This window comes from Drosophila subobscura, chromosome U, assembly GCF_008121235.1.
Source record: "Drosophila subobscura isolate 14011-0131.10 chromosome U, UCBerk_Dsub_1.0, whole genome shotgun sequence".
Lineage (NCBI taxonomy): Eukaryota > Metazoa > Arthropoda > Insecta > Diptera > Drosophilidae > Drosophila > Drosophila subobscura.
In genome coordinates, this window is record NC_048534.1 from 14,048,222 (window position 1) to 14,070,579 (window position 22,358).

General features: G+C 48.1%; 3 protein-coding genes across 3 annotated transcripts; 1 reads left to right on the top strand and 2 right to left on the bottom strand.

Annotated features, from left to right (window-relative positions):
- Nucleotides 1–571: 571 nt before the first annotated feature.
- On the bottom strand, nt 572–2,410 carry LOC117901963. Its single transcript, XM_034812943.1, has one exon. It carries the CDS (start codon nt 2,296–2,298, stop codon nt 811–813), a length of 1,488 nt encoding a protein of 495 aa, XP_034668834.1. The 5' UTR covers nt 2,299–2,410; the 3' UTR covers nt 572–810.
- Nucleotides 2,411–6,088: 3,678 nt separating this feature from the next.
- LOC117901285 lies at nt 6,089–6,713 on the bottom strand. Its single transcript, XM_034811978.1, has 3 exons — nt 6,504–6,713; nt 6,305–6,443; nt 6,089–6,250 (listed from the first exon to the last, which is right to left on the bottom strand). The coding sequence occupies exons 1-3, from the start codon at nt 6,711–6,713 to the stop codon at nt 6,189–6,191; spliced, it is 411 nt and encodes a 136-aa protein (XP_034667869.1). The 3' UTR covers nt 6,089–6,188.
- Nucleotides 6,714–20,146: 13,433 nt separating this feature from the next.
- On the top strand, nt 20,147–20,947 carry LOC117901903 (rutC family protein UK114). The gene is made up of 3 exons (XM_034812868.1): nt 20,147–20,304; nt 20,373–20,602; nt 20,760–20,947. Exons 1-3 carry the CDS (start codon nt 20,240–20,242, stop codon nt 20,879–20,881), a joined length of 417 nt encoding a protein of 138 aa, XP_034668759.1. The 5' UTR covers nt 20,147–20,239; the 3' UTR covers nt 20,882–20,947.
- The last annotated feature ends 1,411 nt before the right edge of the window (nt 20,948–22,358 follow it).

Genomic DNA, 22,358 nt, shown 5'->3' on the forward strand with positions numbered 1-22,358 from the left:
TAAGTCTTTCGCTTAAATTACACATTGTACTTGGCTCGTATTTGTGGCTGGAGTAGCTGCTGCGCACGCCCAACGTTCACATTTTTCCACATGAAATTATGAAGTTACTCTGGCAATTAATACGCATGAGCCGTGGTCCACATCCAGCTCCAGCTCTAGCTCCAGCTCCTGCTCTGCGGCGGGTGCTGTCATCCGTCTCCGTCTCCGACTCCGTCTCGCATGTCAATTTGATGGCAATTAAGTTTACTCCAGCTTTGTTTTAATAATAAATTTAATGAGCTGCCAAAAATGGTTGCAAATTTACGTGGCAATTAGCGGGCTAAACGACGACAGCACTGATGGCGACACTTGGCCAAAGAGATCGTGTGGCCGGCTGGCCAGTGTATTACTTTGCTAATGAGCGCTACGATTTTGCTCCCCCCATCGTTTCATTTTAGTTTCTTTGCTAGCAACGAGGCTTGTCCGAGCCAGGTCGAGGGTGTGGCGGCCAGATTTTGGACCAAACTTGCAGGCAAAGCTGCAAGGTGACGCCGTAAGGCTGGCCACAATGTGAGTTTAAAGTCAAAGCAAATCTAGATGTTACATTTGTATTTATTCCTAACATATTACCCTTTGCATGTGCATGTAAAGGGTGCCAAATAATTGTGTGTGTTTTGTGTGTAAATATCGCAGATAAGTTGACAAATATTTAAGTTCCAGCAAGACTTAAATGTGAGCCAGTGTAAATGTGTTTTCCCCAAGTGGTGCTGCCCGCTGAGTGTGTGTTAGCCCATCGTGGAAGTGTCATCTGTGTGTAGGCCTGTGCCTGCCCTACATCTGTGGATGGTAGCCGTATTTCTCGAACAATTCCTCCTTGGAGAGCGTGCGCTCTATTTGGTCGGGGTCCAGGTAAAAGTAACGACGCTGAATCACCCATTGGAACTTGTTGAAGTAATGGTACTCGCCGGACTCCTGGAAGCCGACGTAAACGTAGTTGGGATTATCCGTCTGTCGGCGTAGCCAGAGGCACTCGTACATGTGGTAGCGCCAATTGCGATCGGCCAGCTCGGCGGCGGCCAACATCTGCAGCATGTCGCCGGGGCAGTTGTAGAAGTAGTAAAACAGCAGCTCCTCCTGCATCTGCGACATTTTGGGCTGCTCCAGGCCGAGTCGGCTGGCCATTCGACGTTCCGGTGGCACATTGAAGCTGCCGTCATTGAGGCCACAGGAAAAGCCCTGGAATGGCACAGCAACGGCTGAGTGCAGGTTGCGGGAGCCGTCGTTAGGGAAGTTGTTCCCCATGCTCATTAGATCGTCTTCTCCATAGATCATGGGTATAATGTCGGGATCATCTTGGGCTACGCCCAGCCTTCCCGCCAGTCCCAACAGGCCGTAGACTCCTGCCATTCCGGATCCATGGGGCGCAGAGCTTCTGGCTGGCACCTCGCGTTCAAAGTTCACACCGCCCACGGGAAAGCCCGTGAAATGTGTCTTGAGGGAGGCGCGAATCTTGGTCTCCTCCACTCCGCCTGGGGCAGCTGGAGCCAGCTGACGATAAGAACCCTTCATGGCGCGCTGTCGCACTCCCTCCTGCATGAACTGCTTGGAAAATATGACGCTGACTTCGCAAAGCAGCTCCGACGCTACGGGTTCCGGCACACAGCTGGCGCTTACGGGGAAGTAGTCGATGCAGTTGCCATTGAGTTCGAAGCAGGAGCTGCGGGGGCTGCTGGAGTCACTTTCCGGTAGAGCAGCCTTGGGCGACTCCTCCTTGGGCGACTCATCCTTGGGCGACTCCTCCTTGGGCGACTCCTCCTTGGGCGACTCCTTCTTGAGCTCGCACTTATTGGGTTCAACCTCTGGTTCGCTGGACAAAGACAATTGCTCTGCTGCAGAGACCAGACTGTACACGGATTTCGGTTCATCTGCCACCAGATCTTCCTCAGAGCTCTTCTCAGTGGGGGACGAGGCTATGTTCGGGGTCTTCGGAACATTTACCACGAGCTCTTCGTCGTCGCTGATCATGCTCGTCCAGTCGTCGGGCACAGAGGTCACCGATGCGCGACGCCCGCCTGGCAGTGCCGGAAAGTCCTCGCGGAAAAGGCTGAACTCTGGTGGCGAGATTTGCGGAGAGTGCTCGACCGTTGCATGCTTGCCCTTGGGCATATTCTTCACCACATCCACATAGAGAACGGGACCCTTCACACTCGCTTCGGAGTGCACGAGCTTCGGCAGCGACTTTGTTTGCCGTTCCGCATTTGATGGCACACCGGCGGCGGCGGCCGCGGCACGTATGGCCCGGGCATTGTGACGCTTCATGGTGGGGGCCTGAGAGAACGTTTTGCGGACTGCCAAATGACTGAGAAAATTTCGATGACAAGCAGCGAACAGAAACTGTATGTTTTCCCAGAGAAAAAAACTAAAATTCACATCAGCAAATTCTCGCACTGACAGTTCAGTGTCACAAACGCAAAAGCACCGCAAACGGCACACTTTACAACACTGGCAGGAGCAAGTTGTTCTGGCTGCTGATTGCCAGCCCTGGCACATGCAAAATGGTTGAAACCTACTTTGAATTTTGTTGATAATAAATGAACATGTGCTGGAGGATGCCTGTCGCCGTGTGGGTGCCGAGGAAATTGCCATAAACCAATTTAAAAGCCAGAGCCATAAATTTGCCACAGCCAAATCCACCTGCAGCTGGAGTCGAAGAGCGCTTCGCGGGTCCATCTGCGAGTGCAAAAACTGGTCAGGGAGTATAGCATAGCCCATTAACTTAAAGTGACACCAGAGTAACATAAATCTCCTTTTGCCAGTTGCTGCACTTAGAGGCAAATGTCTGGAAATTGACAAAAGAAACGCCGCAGCGGAGGTGTCGGGCGAGGCGTTGGCTTTGTCCGCTAATAGCCCAAGAGCCCAAGAGGACCTGCCCACCACGTCCCCAGGTTGAGTCATTTGCCTGCACTGGCGAAAATTTATGCGAGCGTCAAATTAACGAACTTGTCCAGGGTAGAGGAGCCTCCCGAGAGCCGAGAGCCGAGAGCCGAACATCGCTCTATGACGTCTGGGGGAAGCAAATTAACCACAAACAATATGAAAATACAATAATGCAAAATCTCAGAGCCAGCCGCAGGCCAAGAAAAATGATACACATAAAGCAGGCAGAGAGCCACAGACCAAGGCTCTGCTCTGTCCGCTATGTCCGCTATGTCCGCTCTGTGTGCAGCTAACGAACGGACAAACGGGAATCCAAGTCATCACGAACTGAAGGCAGAAGCTGCTGTGGCTCCGAAGTCGGAGCTTCGGCCCACAATAAATCATACTCATGTTGCCAGAGACACTGGCAAAAACCCCAACTGCAGGCCCCGTCGATGGGTCAGGCAATTGCTGAGCCGTTAAATTGCCATTGCCAGTCATTGGGGTTCCTGGCCAAGGTCTAGGCCAGCAAGCATGGGACCAATAGGTGTTAACCAGAGCTGCTTATGCGCGGATCTTTAATTGGATGTCAGATATTTTTGCATTAAGCTCCAACTGCCACAACCGATGCTTCTCGCGTGCACTTTGCCGTGTCACGCGGCCATCTCCAGTGCTTTACTTCCTAGATTACGGCGTCCATTATTTCGTACATCTATTTGCAGAGGGAACCTGTTCGTCTCCGTCAAGGCGTACATTATGGAAATTAGTATCGGCTTAAGTGACGCCCCGTCCGCCAGCGTACTCAAATGACCCGACCACGGCCCGGCTCCGCTGGATGCGTGTGTTGCCTTCGCTCCTAATGACCGTCGGGAGCGGCACTTGCACCTCCGCCTAAGACGCGGCAGTAGTCCCACAGTCGGATGAGTTTACGATCTCATTGGAACTGTGGTGCTGGTGGTGCTGTGGTGCTGTTGGTGCCACGCGGGCCATTAGCCGAAGCGTTCAGCGTAATGGCCACATGTTTATGGCGTTCTTTGCAGCTTTAAAAATTATGCACAATAAGGCGTAGATCACTCTTGGGATGTTTGCCATCCTTGTGGGCGTTCGCCGAGTCAAGGTTAAATCGGGTTGTGTTTTTCTTTCCCATTTCTTTTACGTGCCTCAAGTTACAGCACTAAGTTTGTAAGCCCTGCAAGTAAATTAGACAAAGCCGCACAGTGGACATTATTTTGTGAGCGTATCAGCACTGGCAGTTCATTTTGAATGGGCCATAAAATGCAGCAAATCGAATAATACAAAGAAAAGTATTTGGAGGTTAAGGAAAGATTTCTGCGACTAATTGTATGCCAGGAAAGAGTGAAATTTGAAGGATTGATTAAAAATAGTCAGAATAATTTTAATATTTATTTATTATATACACTTTGTACTTATGTTTGTGCTTGATTGATTGTGATTTCTCCCACATATGTGGAACAACTATTGCCAGTTGCAATCAGTGAGTCAAAGAGTCACGCACTGCCGGCAAGTGAATGGCAGGCGGCAAGAGCCGAGCCGAGCCGAGCCGCGACAGGTAGACCCCCTTGGGCCTACACTGTGAGCCAACGTAGGTGGCACTCTGGACACATTTGAAACAGGCAGCCGGTGGCACATGGCAAGAGCGAGAGCGAGAGCGAGAGTCACCAAGCCGCGCCACTAACTGGCCAAGTGTCAAACTTGCCAAATTGCAAACGGAGTTACGATGCAATCGCAGATTGGTTTATGCTGCCGTTTTGACCGCACTGCAATTATATTTATTTTACTTTTGCCTTGCTTTTCGGAGCTCCTTTTGGCTGGGCTTCAATTTAATGAAATATTACGCGCACGTGTCAACGGTGCGATAAAATTTATTTACGCAGCATTGCGGGTCAAGTGAAAGCACATTTTTCGGCCTGTGCGCAGACCTTCAAATTGAATTCACTCTGGGATATTTCGGGGCTCAATTGCAGCTCGAAATCGTAATCGAAACTTAAACCTGACTTAAAAATGGGCGTAGGGCAGTCGCATTGACATGCGGCCATATTTTAAATGTCAACAGGAACGAAACGTACCGGAGAGATCCCATCGAGGCGGCAGCAGCGGCCATCCCGCCAGCCATCCCGCCAGGCCACAAGCCAAGGATGGAGCTGGAGCGCCCGGACAAATCCGCCTTGTCCAAGCCCATCACAAATTCAATAAAATATCATTAAATTACAAAATGAAGACAATTCATTTTTCTCTTGCTGCGTTTTGTTTCTCGTTGCGATTGCATTTTGTTTCTTTAAGCAGCAGCATTTAATGTCGCTTTGCGGCCATAAGCCATAAAACATAAAACAATTATTCTTGCTTATAAATGTGGAGAGCGACAGTTATCGTAATATTTTATGAAACTTTGTTGCTCCTCGAAACTTGCATGCAGTTTCAGGCACATTGAGGCCTAGAAATGTGGCCAAGGTCAACGCTTTTTCTCAGCAAGTTCAAAGCATTTCCAGCACAGTTCCATTACGAGTTGTTTGACCCAAAAAACTAAATTCTGCAATACCCAGTCGCGATTATAGTTCCACGCTGATCATAACTTTAGCCATAATCGAGAGCTGGCAAAAGGATTGCAGACGGTGGAGCCCCAGCGAAGAGTAATGGCCAAGGGTTGGCCCCGGGCAACGCCCATAACATACTACCGAATCCGAGAGTACGAGGAGCATTTCGCCTTCAACTTTGCACTGCCGAAAATAAGCAAAATAAATCCAGAGCGCAGGCCGGAGTGCACTTTCAATTAATCAACGAAATTAATTAAGGCCTGCGCTGGAGCAGTGGTTGGCTCAGTGGTTCAGTGACCAGCCAGCCAGCGGGCACCACTCTCCTCCAGTCATTGCAACATAATTTTCATTGGGCTCAGCATGCGTTTTCATCGTGGCGGTTATCATCTGGCCCGGACACTTGGCAAGAGTGCGACTGGGACTTGGAGTGCGACTGCGATTGGGAATGGGACTGGGACTGGGACTGGGACATATGCAGACTGGGGGGACTGTGCTGCTTTCTTGGGGCTCAGTCAATTAGCACGCATGTAACTCGCCGGGGCTATGCCGTGGCGATAATTAAACGTGCTGCGGCCAAATCTGGTGACAATTGCACACGATTTATGCCCGCGCGCCGCCACGTGGAGATTGAGCAACAGTTGTGCCAATAAATCTGCGTTTAATCGCGCCACAAAATGCTACACGCTGCGATTAGGTCTGGCCAAAGCTCCGTTGCGGGTTAGTGGGTGACCAGGACATGGGCTAGTCCTCCTGCTCCTCCTGCTGGTAGAATCTGAGCACCACCAGCACGTCCAAGCAGGTGCCTGTGGGCGAGGGAGCGGACAGTAGGCAGATCAATCACTCCCCGAAAAACTCACATCCGATGGAGAAAACGGAACTGACTATCGACAGGGGCCGACCCATTTCCACGGCGGCGATTAGCAAGTGGCAAATCATTTCCACAATCAAACCAATTAGCTTGGAGACGATGTGCAGTGGGAGAATGCTGCTGCTGTTCTGTGGGAAATGTCACTTGATGGGTGATGGGTGAGGGATGTGGCTTGAGGCTCCTCTTACCATATAGAGTCCACCGAGCAGCAGAAAACTCGACAGCACATTGAACAGATCAGCGAAGATCCAGAGTGTGGTGAGGCGAGCGCAGAGAAACTCGCGCAGAATTATCAGCCACACGAAGTTGAAAAAGGGCGGTGCCAGCAAGGCGTAGGCCAGGAATAAGCACATGCAACGCAGCGGCACACAAAAGCAACATTTCTCCAGGAAAGGCATGCCGGCAAAGGCAAAAGGTGTTTTTGTTTTGAATATTTGACAACTAATCCAAGAACTGCTAGCAGGAAAGAGCTGCAATGGGAATTTCCTCATCAAACACCTGGCCAATGGCCATCTACATCCGAGTTTGTTCTCTCTCCCATAATGTGCGTGTTCAGTGAAAGTCTAAAGTGTCTCAGCTCGCATTGTACACCTCTGCATGAGCAACTGCTTGTCATGTGTGTGTCTGGTGTGGGGAAAAGCTTTTAGCTTGAAAATATGTTGTCTAGGGCTAAACTGCTAAAACAAAAGCCGTGTTTCCATCACCGAACTCTTCCCCAAAGCTATTAATCGAAGCTGGCCCGGGCACTTGGCTGTCATGTGTGTGAGAGCTTTCTTTTTTGGCATCTTCTGAGCGGGGCAAAGGTTAACTGGTTTCGATGCTGCTGGCACCAGTCTAGCAGCTACTAGGGGATTGTTCTACAAGCTCTTGGAACCTCTTGAATGATTCGATTATAATAATTAAATCTGACAAAATAAAGGTAATACTTTTCATATGAATCTTTTGAAACAATAAATACTTAAGTGTCGATCGGGAGAGTTTGAATAAAATGAATGCAAGACATTTCAGCGCAAATTAGAACTACGCTAGAAAGAGTCTCAATCTGTCTTGGAATTCGTCCATCATTTATGAGGAATTATTTCACTACTCGACAGAATCGAACTCTTTTTCTTTTATAAAAACCAAATCAATTTTTTCTGATAGATTTGAGCCATTACAATTTGTTAATGAACTCTTATTTGTTTTCTAAACATCCAATTTTTTTTGAAGAGTTTTTGTAAACAAATTCCTAATCTCCAAATTGGTCATAAAAAGCTTCTTTGCTGCCTTGAGTTCAAATCGTGTCTCAATAATATTCTTTGCCTTGTGAAACTTTCCATACTGATGCTATATTTTCAGAATATATAATAAAAATTTGCATCCCAAATGAATCACATTAACTAATCTTTTATTTCCACTCAAAATACTCTCGATAGTCGTCACCTTTTTCCCAGTTTAAATGCAATTAAGGTATAAATCGTATAAACCTCCACCAATCCCGAGCTAAAATCATGACAACTTTTACCCATTTGACGGAAATTTCACTGACATTGCATGTCGATCGGGCACCCCTTGCCCCCTGTCCCCCCTGCGCCCACACACAACACTTGCCAATTTGGGCTGAAAAGAAAATGATTTTTATTGCGGCTGGGGAGCGGGAGAGCAATGCAAAAGCATGGAAAAGTCCTCATCCGATGCAGTGTGGACGCCGCCAGGCAGTCACTTCGTCATGTCGTGGCCCGCCAGTAACCGCCGGCACTCTGCATTTTGGCCAAATATTAGCACACAATTCGATTTTGCATGCTGCATCGCTGCTGGTGCTCGAGGGGGGAAGCACTCGCCTTTTTTACGAGTGCAAGTGGCGACACCCCCCCGGGATCCCGCTGCCATGGTCTCCGCCTGCCAGCTGCACGCTTTCACCTGTTGGCCTGAGTTATGTAAAAGCCTACTGTCAAATTAATGGTGATTTATATGTGGAGTTTAATGGCCACTTCGCATGGGATGCGGGCTGGTCATGGCTAGATCAGGGCGCCCAGTCCTGGTCCCTGGTGTGAATGCATGGCACAGATTTTGGGCATCGGGAGCAGCTGAGTTTGTACAGAGAGGAAAACATTCAAAGGTGATTGAGGGTTCAGCTGCAGGCCCACCTGCCCTGTACATGACTAGGCAAGGTCGCAGCAGCTTCCCGCAAGTTGTCCAGAGATCATCAACGTTTAGTCGCACATCTGCGGAATGTTGAGCCCAATGCACTTAACGATAATCCAAGTCAAACAAAATGCCTACAAGTGCAAGTTGGAGCCGAGCAGGCGAAACATGTCAAAGGCAATTACCTGGAGTGTCCAGTGGAGTGACGGGGAGACGTCGAAGGCGTCGCGACAAAATGCCACCGCGCAGCGCAATCCGTGGTCCGTGGTCCGTGGTCCGTGGTCCGCGGTCGCGTCTCCCAAGTGCTGACAATAAAAGTGCAAAGCAATTTGCGAATGCGTCTCTAATTGAGCGGACTTAGAGGGGAATGGGACGTGGCTTACACCGCGAGAAATGGGAAGTTGCAGGCTAATTTAGTGCGGAGAAAGGTGTTTGTGTCCAGGCTGTAATTCAGTCAGAGTTCCCCCTGGCCAGGTGACACTCAACTGGGAAATTATTTCTTTAATTTTGTGCACACATGACACATATGGCAGTGGCAGGAGAGCTGTGCGATTGGAATTTCATTTCATTTAGAAAGTTGCACTGGGAAGTCGATTTGCATGCGCCAAACTCTGAGCGACATTTGGGTCTGGGTCTGGGTCTGGGCCATTGCCTTCACTTTTCTTGTGGGCCAAACAAAAAGGCGTTTAGGCATAACTGGGTCACTTAATATCAAATCGTAATCATAATGGCAGAGAGGCTGGGGGGGGGGGCAGCTCACGATTCCATATTCTAATTCTGTCAATCATCTACAGCGAGGCAACTGCAACCGTTTGCGCCTCTCCAGCTCCCCCCTCTGGTGCTCCCTTTGTGCTTTGATTTTGATCTTTAACTTGTCTCGACGCAGGCCACTCCCTCGCTGCTGCCCTTTCCTATTCCAGCGAAATGCTTTCTACTGCCGCAGAGACGTTTGGCTGTAATGGCTTTTGATTGATTATCGCGTGCCATGGCAGCGATCTCTCTGCGATCTGCGATCTGCTATCTGCGATCTGTGGCTGCTCTTCAGTGAGCTCCAGGTGGTGCGGTGTACTGCGGTGTGTTGTCGCTTTTGCCCACGATCGAGTGCCCACTTTTTGTTCATTCAAAGTCTGCTTAATTAGCTTGATATGTGTGTCTGCTCTGCTCTGCCAGCTGCCTGGCTCTTTGCCTTGTTGACTCTGTGCACGTGCTGTGCCTCGATGTGCTCTGATGTGTTGCCAGTTCCTGGAACAAGCACCCGAGGAGGTATGAGTGGGCATATCAAATCGATTGTGAAGTTCAGAGTTGAAATTTGTTGAACAAGGTGGAGGCAGGGGGCAGAGGCAGAGGCAGCGGGCTGGCAGCCTACGTGACTGCTGGGTAAGAGTTGATGTGGCTGGAGATGAGGACTAGATTGTTGTTCATAAAGGTAACCAAAACCATTTCAGTCTGCAAAGGAGATCCCTGCACCGAGTCAATGTCTAACCTGAATTAATTTTCCATTAGGGCCGCAGATGATCTTTCGCTCTCGCAAAACTTTCCACTCATTATGAGTGTTTGTTGACAATTTTGGCCCAAAGTTCATCGCACTATCATTGGAGGATCATCTGAAATCAAATCCCTTCCAATATGCTGTCAAAATCTCATGCAACGAAGTGCCAGAGCAGGCTCAACCCCCAGCCCCAGCCCCAGCCCCAACCCCTGGCTACATATGTCAACACCATGAACTTGAAACCCAATGGACTTGACTGGCTTAGACTCTGGTTGCTGGTTGGCTGGAGCCTCTAAAAGCATTTTGTATTCTAATTAGATTGTCAGCGGCACGACAACAACCAACCTCATTTCGCCTCACAAAATGCCTTTCCACATTTGCATTAGCGCCAACGTGAACAGCGAAGACAAAAATCTGCATAAACTTTGGCCACTTGGCCGCGAGTGCACTGCCAGGAACACAGGAGGAAGTTTTAGGCAAACAAATAAAATGGGAAGCTGTTTAGAAGTTTGTATCATAATATGAGAATGTGTAGGGAATTAATTGAAGAGAAACCTGTGTGCCAAGTGGCAGAACTTTGGAGCTTAATTCAAAGTCAAAATTTCTTAAAAATTAACGCACAGAAATCAATATTTTTGCATCTGCAAGCCTAATATTTCCCAGACGGTAAGCTTAAACCACAAGGTGTTTGGGAATAATTTACAGATGCATTTGTCAGCTTTTTAGAATAGCAAAAACAATTACAACCAGATGTCAGATACTTAAGTTAAGTGCATAAAAACAGAGCTACCTCTAAAAAAAACCTTAAAAAAATATATAAAATTTGTAAAAATTCTTTAAAAAAAAGTTATGCAATAGAAAAAATAGACATAATTCTTTAAAAAAAGGTAGAGATATCTGTATATTAAAAAAAGTCAGTCTGGCAGTATTATCAATGGATCCACCTATAAGCACACCTCAGCAAATGCTGTTTGAATGCAAAGAGATTCCTCGAACGATTTGCTGTTTTGCTGTTTCGCTCAGTGCACTGGAGTAGGAGTGTGCAGTTTGAAGTTCATTAACATGCACAGGTTAATTACCGTTGTTGTTGGGAGCTCAAGGAAATGAGCCATTAGGGGAGAGGAGCTCAGGCCGGGCCATGGCAGGCCAGGAGACACTGGAGCGCCGCAGTAGCCGAATGCCGGCGATAAACCTGGCTAAAAGCATACATAAAAAGACACATGTTAAGTGTGTGTGTGTGTGGGAGGGAGGGGGAGGAGAGACTGTGACAAATGCCCAGGCCGCAGGAGGACCGACCGGCTGGAAGGCTGTCCTGGCCAACATGCAAAATGTTGCACTGATAAGGGACACAAAGCCAAAGAGTCATCCCGTTTGGCCGCAGCCTTAGCGCAGCGGTAAATGAGCATCCCGGGCACGATCATTAAAACAAAAGCGGCAGCCGGAGGAGCCAGAGCCGGAGCCAGAGCCATCACTGACAAGCCATGACCAAGAGCAATGGCCAACACACAAAGCAAACAAAAAACTTGCCGCAGTGGAGCAGCAGCCAACTAACCGCTAACCGGGGAACAGCTACCAGGCTGCTGCCTTGCCTCCTGGTGTTGGATTGCCTTAAACGATCCGCGTGAATAACTAATTTCAATGGAGTCTGCCTGCAGCTCTGCCACTGCCACTGCCACTGCCTCAACATTTATCACCCACCATCGGCGAAGGAGCTGCAGCAGCCCTAATCCCACAAGACAATGGGACAGTTCATTTATTTTTTTGTGGCTATTCCTTGTTTTCATGTTTCTTGCCGTCTGCACAATAAAAAGTTAGCTCAGGACTGCGTAGGACAAGCTGAACGCACACTCTTAATGAGCAGCCTAGCAAAAAGAAGCCTCAAGATGAGTTTCCTGAAAACTCTGATTGCCCAGAGACTCTGGTGGAGAGAAGCTCTTCTCCGTAATAGAATTTCCGACTCTCTTCCACAAACCCTCCAAGCAATTACCAGGCTGCTATCAAGTTCGATGCCAAAACAGGTGAAGTTTCGCTGGATTCATAGTCCATTTTCAACGCATTCTGAGCTGTAATTGCTCTTATCACTGGAGTCCTCGAATAAAGAGTTTGACCCACTAAAATTAAATGGAAAACTGAACAGAAAAATGTGAGTCGGGTAGCCCCTGATCATCTGCTCTTCTGCTCAGCGCCGAAAGTCAAGAGCAAAGTAGCAGAGTTCAAGTCATAACTCAGCGCGCCTGGAGTCCAGCTTCTCCTCCGCTCCATCAGCAGTCGCAAGACGTGGCATTAAATCAAGCCCACATGGAGTTTAGTCGCAGACCAGCATCAGTTTTTGCAGTTGCAGTTCCCTCGCTTTTTGACAGTTTTGCGCACAGTAGCAGCAGCAAGTTGAAGCCGAAGCCGAAACCAAAGCCCTAGTCCAGGCCAGGCCAGGCCAGGCAAACAGTGGCAGAGTCCAAGTCCAACTGGCTCATCGCTGTGGCAAGATAAACACACAAACTGGCCATGTGGCAAGGCGCAGGGCGAACATGTGTTGCCTGTCGAACATTTGGGAATCCACAAGCATCCCCGGGTCTAGCCGTTGGTCCCAAGTTTTTGTTTGCTTCGCAGGAACTGGCACAACCTTCTGCTGGCTCACATAAATTGTAAATATCCAAGAGAGCGAGAGAGCAAGAGAGCGATGCGCTGCCATATTTGGCAATTGGCTTCTCGTTCGGGTAATGCAGTTCTTACTCGTTTTTATTGAGGGGAGCGAGGCCGTGGCAGGTCATTAGTTTGCTCGGTGCATCGGGCGTATGAGTAATGCTCGCAAGGATTAATTCGTTAACAATTTCGGGCCGTTGTAATAGCCAAGACAATGCCAATAAATCTATTAATTAAGTCGACATTCGTTTTGCATCTGTTGCGAGACTCGGAGACTCCCGACTCCACAGAGCTCTGGTTGCATTTGTTGAAATCTAAGACTGTGGGTGGTCCGTGGCCGAAAGCTGAATGAATCAACAGGACAGTGGGGCAGGCCATGGCAGCAACTAAAATGTATTTCCCGAAAGACTGCCAAAAGTTATGCCATGAACGGGTCTGGTGGAATCTTTAACGAAAATAAATTATAGAAAAATCAAATAAAATTCATATAAAATGTTCCATCATTTCCCTGCTTGAAGCTGCACTGTACTGGTCCTGGAAAAACCAATCTGGAAAACTTTGTGTATACATTTTGGCAAATTAAAAAGCGAGAGCCATTGCTCTCGAGACCCTAAGCCACCCACCGCAGCCGCCCCAGATGACGCAACAGGGTGCCTGTCGTCTATAAATAAACCCACCGGCAGAGTAAATCAAAAACCTGAACATGTGGCGCTTGCACTGGGCCTGTGGACTGTAGGCCCAGCCAAGGATCAAGTGAACCGCCAGGCGGGCCACTCGGGCCACTCGGGTGTGGTCGCGGCTGTAATATGTGACCAGAATCGGCTCGGATCGTATCGGATTTTGTGGATTTGTCATCCCAAACTGTGGCCATAAATTCGTTACGCATTTCCCAGCCACTGACTGAGACACACAATGCAGCCATAATATTCCCCTGTTCAAGCTGCCTCCTTGCCGGCTTTTGATCTGCTGCGCTCTCAGGCACTCTCTGGCTCTCCTCTGTCAACATCTTATTCCCGCACTGACATGATTGATTTTTCATGTTCTATCTGAAAGGGCAGTCCAAGCAGCAGCCTCACTGGGGTCAAATGTGACTTTCTAAAAAATATTTTACTCCGCGAAAGAGGAGGATAACCGGAGGAGGATAGTGCGAAAAATTGCAAATATTTTGGTTAACTTTGACGCTGGCTTAAGCTCAATTCTTGGAGCAGTTAAAGTGCAGTTCGAGCGCTTGTAATTGAAATTTATTGTGCTGAAAATGTTGCACAAATGATATCGTTTGATATGGCCTGAAAAACATCCAAGCGCGATGCCGCTCGACTTGCTGGAGCAATCAATCGACTATATATGGCCAGAGACTGGGGAAAACACTTAGCGCTTGGTCAAGACAATTTCATTTGGCCTTAAAGTTGACCAAAATTAGAAATGTGAGAAAACTGTGGCAGGCAGCAGCCGCAGCAGCCGCAGCAGCAGCAGCAGCAGCAGGCTGAGGTGCCACAGGAAAGAATTGGGCTGGGAAAAAGTTATTAATATGGGTCGAATCACCGGGCCTGAGACGGTTCCTTCTGCCTTTCCCCTGTCCCCTGTCGCCCGCCCTCTGGTCTGCGAGTGAGCTTCGGAGCTGGCTTCCAATTTTGGTAGCTTGATTTGTCACGATGCTCTTTTTCCTCGCTTTTTCTTTGGCTTTTGCTTGCAACTGGGGGAAGACAAACAAATTGGTCTGTAGTTGAAAATTGACAAGAATTTCGTGACTTTGTCACCTCTTTTTTCCCTTTTTTTTGTAGGTTTTTTTGTGTGCTGTAGTCGAGAGATCTTGCAACGCCCTCGAAGGCAGCAGCGGCAGGAGCTGCAGGAGCTGCAGCAGTGGCAGCGCAGTCTGCGCTTTCCTTCCTCGTTGCCTCCGCTCCGCTCGTTAAGTGGCAGCCAGCGCGTGCGCTTTGGAGTCGCTTCAACGGCCTCCCCTCCCCCAAGCTGCAGGGACCCCGCCCTGGCCCCCTTAAAATCACTTCATCATCGGACATCGCGGGGCATTCTAAAGTCAAAGCCGCAGCGACTGCAAAACTCTTGTCAGATTTATTTTGCGACTGTTTCGAGTCTGTCTCTGCTGCTTGGGACACAGTTACACCGTCGGACATACACTTTGATGGAGGAAGAATGTTCCCGGATGCCAGCTGGTTGGGCACCTGCTTTGATTTTACATTAAATATATTTTAAACATTGCCAGAAATCCCTTTTAAAAATTATTACAAGTGGAGAATTTATCATTTTATTACGCAACTAAATTATTGGCTGAAGAAAAATGCATTTAAAATATTATTATATATAATTAAGGTGTTGTTTATTTTGGTAAGAGCATCGACACGTCGACTAGTGGGTATTTATTTTTTCCACTTTATTTCATTTCGATTCGTTTCGTCGCTTTGTTTTGCGCCTTTTTTCTGTTTTGTTTTGTTTTGTTTCGTTGTTTGTTTTTTTTTCTACCTGTAACCTTTTGCACTTGGTACCCTTTCTTCAATTTAATGAATTTTTTCCGTCGTTTTCTTTTGCTGCTTGCTGCACTCAATGACAGCTACAAGCAGCCGGAGACAGCAACAGAGACACAGCTCGAGATGGAGAGAGAGAGAGAGAGAGAGAGACTGTGGAGCCCTCGAAGTTTCCTTTACTTTGTTTGGGCTGTGCGCTATCAGTGGTGCATCAGGTGGGGGCCAGACAGACAGACAGACAGACACATCACAGCACTCCGGCAACGCCCTGAATATCCGCATTCATCGGGAATATGCATTTGTTCTGTCCCTCAGCCGCCGAGCCATTCAATTGTTATGTTTATGGTCAAGTTTTGCCGCATTTTGGCCAGGCACCAAATCGAGAGAGCGAGAGAAGCTCTGGTCTGTGTCTGGTGCTTAGCCAGTGACACCACCTCCAACCAGTCGCTGCAACGTTCTGTTGCGGCTTCTTCCTATGTAGGCCAACGTGCCACAGCCTCAGGTTCAGCCACAGCCACAGCCACAGCAGCCGGAGGCATTATATGTTGACATTAGAGGGAGCATGGCCATGAGGCGCGACTCTGGCTACGTACATCGACATCGACATCGCCCTGGACTGACCTCGTTGTACTTTGTTTTCCAGGCTGGCTGGCAGACCATTGTTGCTGGCCAATTTGCTGCATTGCCAATTTCATTGCCCAGTGTGCCACTTTAGCCGCAAAGATCATGTCGAGGCCAAAGGCAAAACGGGTGAAAATTCAGCAAATAATTCTTGCAAGTTCGAGCAAGAACCGAAATAAGTCCGATGTTCGCCCAAAAATATGATCGAAATGGGTCGCCAACCCATCAGCAATCCCGCAGCAAAAGGAAATGTCAGACAGCCCTTCAACCTGATCATGAATCCTGCAGCCTGCACACTTTATGGGGCAAGTCGACATTTTTCCATTAAACTAAAGGCTGAGGCTAACCAAACCAAACGTTGACCTTTGAGAAATATCTCCAATATCCTCTTACGCTTTTTGGCCCCAATTTAGCATCTTTTTGGAGAGATTTAATATCTCGCACGCGTCTCTGTGGGCCACCCCTTAATTTTGTATCTCTCTGGCTCTGGCTCTGACTGTGGCTGTGGCTCTCCGCCCCTGAGCAAACAACAATCAATAAGGCCTGTGGCCCGCCCCATCATATGGGCTCGTAGCTGTATGAATATGTGTGCCTGCCGCCAATTTGCCCCTGCCAATAATTCAATTAGAGAGTGGGCAGAGGAGCGGAGGAGCGGAGCACCGATCCGAGGCAGCAAAACATTTATTTCACAATTGGCGCACATTAATCAGCGGGGAATGAACGGGTGGGGGAGGGGGGCATGTGCCAAGTGCCACAACAAGTACCTCCGGGCTGCAGAGGCCAGGGGCAAACCCAAGTGGGATGCAATTAAAATTGGATTAATAATGCGCCTCCTCCGGATCAGGTGTAGACAGCGTTGTCCATCCTCACTTGGCTAGGATGAGGCAGGGCGGTAGGAGGCATGCAACAGGCAGGAGGCAGGAGGCAGCATGCAACAGGCAACAGTCTGGTGACTGGCTCAAATTACCACTGGGATAATGTGGGGGACGGGACTAGCCCACTTTAATTGCACATTTCATAGTTGTTAATTTTTCAATTTTCCTGCCCGCCGACTGCGACGTTGAGCGGCTGGCCACTTGCCAAATGTCGAACATTGAACGTTGCACGTTGCACGTTCCATGTTGAATGTTGAATGCTGGATGCTGGATGCTGAATGTTCGTTTGTCATCGGCAGGCAGAGACTCGGGGACCCAACGGACCACACAGATGCCGCTCCGATGGGGTCCGGGTGGCTGCCGCTGCTCCCAGTCAATACAGGTGGACATGCGACTGACCCACCTCGATGCACAGCGGGTGGTGCGGCTACGTCGGCAGCAGCTGCAACTGTGGGGGCGCCAGTCTCAGTCCCAGTCTTAGCCCCAGCCCGACCCCCTTTTTGGAACGCTTTTCACTGCATTTGGAGCAAATTAATTGCCAGCGATTAGGTTTCAAATTTTCCATGCAAGCCCAAAGCTGCTCCATTCGCTTCCGTGCGGCAACTTTTGCGTGAGGCACTCACAAGGCCCCCTGCCACAGCGTTATAAAGTGAAAATCATTAGTTTCCATTTGTGGCGTTTAGGGCGTGTGCCAGTCCGGGATCTGGATCGGGATCGTGCAACTATTTTGCATTGCAAATTAACGAAGAAACAGACAATTTTCACTTGCTGCAAATGGCAAATTCTGTGACTGTGTGCATCGTTTTGGCAGTTGCATGTCAACGCCCCAGCGATCCTCTGTGTCCAGATGGAGCGGCAGCCCTGTCGGAGATCGGCGAGTGGGCGTTGGTGGTTCAAGCTCGTAAAAAGAAAGGAAAAGTTCGCCCAAAATTAAACAATTTAACAGACTTTAATGCATGAACTATTGTGCCTTAAAATTAGTTAAATAATTGTCTGTATTGCAACATAAATAAATGCCATCACAACATCAGCATCAGTGATGCAGCAAAACAAAACTGCAACGGACACAAAGGAAGCGTCCTTGGTCGGTTCTCCCCCTTTTGTGGATAAATGACTTCCATTCTATTTCCAGCAAATTGAGCCTTATGTGGAGGGGCTCGCGGACTTCGCGTCGGGATTAGTCGCGTCAATAGCGCCATAAACATAAATCTAGCGGCTAATGGGCAAGAGGTGGGCCCAGACAACGTGGCTACCAGGCTGCGCTCCTGGCCAGCTTCTGGCTCTGGTTTTTCTTTTCATGGTGGCAACCCAGCAATTACGCAGCAAATTAAAATCAAATAATTCAGCATGGAAATCGAGCGAGTCATAAAAATCACATGCAAATTATAGAGTATCCGATAACCAGACCAGCAAGTGGCGGTAGCTGCCAGGCTCTGGGCTCTGGGCTCTGGCTCCTGCTCTGACTCTGACTCTGTCTGAGAAATTGTTGTAATTTGCGCCATGGAGAGACCTGTCCCCGTCCAGAGTTTCCAGCTTCAGCGTCCGCTCTGGGCCCGCAGGCGCTTCAATAAAGCTTTAAACAAATGAAGTTATTTGAGCCAATAAAAAATGGCAGACACAAACTGATGGGGAGCCATCTGCCCAGGAGTATGTCAAGACGAAAGGGAAAGTTTTCTGTATCATCTAGAAGCGGATGCCAATCAGGTGCGGCCTGAGATTTTTCATGGCATCATTGGCGCATGGAAAGTGTTTCAAATCTTTGGTATATTGAAGAGGCTTGTGTGTTCGGGCCCTGCCCTGCACGCACTGAATCCGCACCTGTCGTCAATCATATGGGTACGAGTGTATGGTCTCGGGGCTCGGACTTTGCTGCTACTCCTTCAACAAGTGCCATAAATATCGAACAGCCTGCAACTTGTTCTGGGATCCTTGAGGGTTCTGGTCCAGCCCTTTCTTAATGCACACCTTACCATTTGCCATTCGCAGTGGAACTCAGAGGCAATTTGTTATTTGTTGGTAATTATAGGGCATCTTCTCGTTGCTGCTTTGGCTTATTTAGAGCTTTATTTATTAAAGCATTTAATGTAAAATTGTTTGTAAAGGCCAGGGGCCATCATTAAATGAGGCATACGTAGATTACATACTCGTGCATATAAATATAAATCAATATGCGTCGTCTCCCAGCTAATTAATATCAATGTTGATTTTGTTGGAGTCAAAGTGGAAGCCCCTGCAACACCCACGAAGCTTTGCTGCCCCACAACCAAGACCAAGATCGAGTCTCAAGTCTCTCCTGTGAAATTGCTTTTCCCGATCCGGGGTACGTGCATATTTTATGCTCATAAAGTGGATCATATAAAGTAATTAATGCACTCAAATGCGACATCAAAATGCTCCGGGCAGAGGCAGCGCTTTTTTTGCTACAGCATTTTGGGGCATCTTCGTGGGTTGGCCAGCAGCATGCACCACCACCATGCACCACCAGCTCCAACAACAGCAACAGCAACAACAAAGCGTCTGCAATCAATCTTTGGGCGGCGTTTCCAGGGCGTGTTCTCTTTACTCTGCGTTGCACCTACGCTGGGCCCAGGCTGCACCCAGTCCCGGGTTTGAGGTTTCGAGGTTTGCTGGGATTAAGACCCTTAGCAGCACTTTGAGATCCTCTTCCACATACTCGTACATAATATATAATTACAGCGTATTCTTTTTGTTGCTTGTGTGTTTGTGCTTTTTGGTATTTTTCTGGGATGCGTAAATATTCTGAAGCGGGATCTCTCGCAGGGCTTTCTTTTTGCCCTTTTGCCTCTGTGTCCGTGTCTGCCTCTGCCTGACAGCGACTGACAGACAGCAATTTCCAAATAATAAATAATTAGTCTGGGGCGGTGTATGGGGGCGTGGCACAGTGACATGGCATGCATTTTTCATGGCGTTAAATCAAATATTGGCTGCACTTCTTTCTGCTAGAGAAAGCGACTGCGACCCAAATTCACTGATCGCGAATTAATAATCCCAAGCAAAAAAAAATGTTAATTAAGTTATTACACCATACGAGACAATGGCAGGACATCGCGGACACCGAACAAACCCTTGCGCTGAAGCGAATATTAATTGACAGTATGTTAAAAAATATAAGGGAAATGTTGAATATTAATAGTAATTAGTTAGCCAAATCAATCAATCAAGCCCAGTCCCGAACATATTTGCTTTCCACTGAAACTAATCATTTTATTCTACATGTAAAACAAAACGAATGTAGTTAGCGACAGAGACCAGAATAGTGACTAATGTGGCCGTCGACCGCTGCTGGCTGCGCCACTGTGAAACACTGCCGTTGTCCGAAATGTTAGCTTACCATTTTTTGATCAGCTGTGAATGAATTGCAGTGCTTTTTTTGTCTCAAATGAATTTAGCTTAGAATTAGCGGCAAATTACAAATTGGTATTCATTGGAGGTTTCGAGACGCGTTGAAATGGAATTTCCACATAACTTTTACGTTAACTCTGCTGCTCGACACCTGCTCGAAAGTCTGAGCAAAGCAGAGCAAAAATGAGCATTGCGTTCTCTTTTTCACACTCCCCAGGCGCAGCTGATAACATTCCATTTCTGCTGGAAACAAAAACAAACGTAGCAGCGAGCGGGTCCATCATTCCACAGGCCAGCTTCAGGTGCAGAACACACGCTAATCACTAACTAAAATGTCGACAATTGTGAGGAAGCTGATCAGCACCGTAAACGCCGCCAAGCCGGTGGCGCCCTACAAGTGAGTACGGAGATGGACCGTGTGCCCCGATCTATGAGCGCTAATGTTTTGTTTGTTATTGTTGTTAGTCAAGCTGTGGTGGCCGATCGCACTGTGTACGTGTCCGGCTGCCTTGGCCTGGACAAGGACTCGATGAAGCTGGTGCCTGGCGGTCCCACGGAGCAGACAGAGAAGGCGCTGGAGAATCTGCAGGCCATACTGGCGGCAGCCGACTCCGGCGTGGATAAGGTGATCAAGAACACAGTATTCCTCAAAGATCTGAACGACTTTGGTGCGGTCAACGAGGTGTACAAGCGGGGTGAGTGCAGTGTGGTCTCGGCCTCTTAGGTCGATGCCGCTTGATAAGGCAATCGTAGCGACTTATCAGCGACTACGACTATGTGTGTTTATTATTCTCTGCTGTAAACTTTTACGACTATTATTCTCATTATGCTTGCTTATCTATATCTCTGTAGTGTTCAATAAGGACTTTCCGGCCCGCAGCTGTTTCCAGGTGGCCAAGCTGCCGATGGACGCCCTGGTGGAGATCGAATGCATTGCCCTTACGGGCCCCGTGCGCACGGAGACGGCTAAATAGCAGTTAATATCCAGTAAGCTGTGAGCAGATCAATTGTTCTTATGATTTATTAAAATATCGTATACGGGTGATACCCGTGCCGTAATACAACACTGAAAGGCTATGCAGGCAGTGCAGGACAACGATTTGTGGTGGTTTTTTGTTGTTGTTGTTGCCGGACGTTATGTAAACACAATACGAGTGCAGCGTGCAACATAATCATGCAACACAACACACTTTGCATTTAAACCTTATATAGTTTACAATTTAGCGTGCGGCAATTTATCTTTGTTGTTGCTGCTTTTTCGGCTGTTGCTGCTGTGCGCCTTTTGTATTATATTTCATCAAATATTGCTGCATAAATCATTGGCAACAACTGCAGCAGCAGCAGCAGCAGTGGCAAGAGGTAATCCCGAACAGCACGTTGCTAACGGTAGCCAAGCTTAGACAAAGCGTTTATTTCACATTCAAATTTAAAAGTTATTCATAATGCCGACGTCGAGGAGCAGTGGCTGTGGCTATGGCAGTGGTTGTGGCTGTGGCTGTGCTCAATATTGATGCGGCTGCCTTTCAGGCAATATGAATGCCTTTTACGGCCCCAACTCCCAGACTCGTGTTTTGTGTGCATTTATTTTGATTTTTATTCAAATTTCAGGGAATTTGTCTGCACTCGATGCTTGTTGGATGATTTATTGTCCTTGTTTGCCGCGAGTGTGCGCCTGGTGTGAATATGAGTGGTAGCGATGGTGCACGATTATCGCTGGAGACACACAGCCACTCACATATTCGCCGCTTAGGAGTAGTTTCTGTTTCTTTATGTTTATGCACCCGCGGTGCGGCAACATTCACGTTGAAGTACCTGACTTGTAATTAATGCCAGGCGCATCACAATCGTATACAAAATATGAACTATTGTGCGCATAAATTGATGGCAGCAAACTGGGGACCACTCCCCTGTTGGGCAGACAGAACACCCACGCATGAACATGAAGTGCAACTAATTAATTTCGACGCACAACGACCGGCAAAGGCGACAAATGAAGCAAAAGGTACAGCGAATGCACCACAAAAGCCTGCCACAGCGACAGCCAGGCTGACAGCAACAGGCTGGGCTGGGCTGCCACACTGCGGCGCGGTGAAAGTGCGCATAATTTACACGCACGGGCCAAAGGCGAGCTTGGAGTCTGGCACGGGCCTTGAAAGCGGAGGAGGTCGAAGAATTTATTTACAAATTAAACTCACAATTTTGTTGTAAATTTTTCCCAATTTGCTTATCAGCAAAGCCCTGCCAGCCAGTGCGCCTGGCCAATTAAGAAAGCCACATGCGGCAGCCAGTCCTGCATATCCATTTACAACAGTCGTTCCAGCAGTCCCAAGTTGTCATAATTAAAATATTATTCTGTCGGGAGACCTTGCCGTAGGGTAATTAGTTGTTAAACTGAGCTTTCACTTGCTGGCGCGCCAGTTAAAGTTGAAACCTAATATATGGAAATATTTC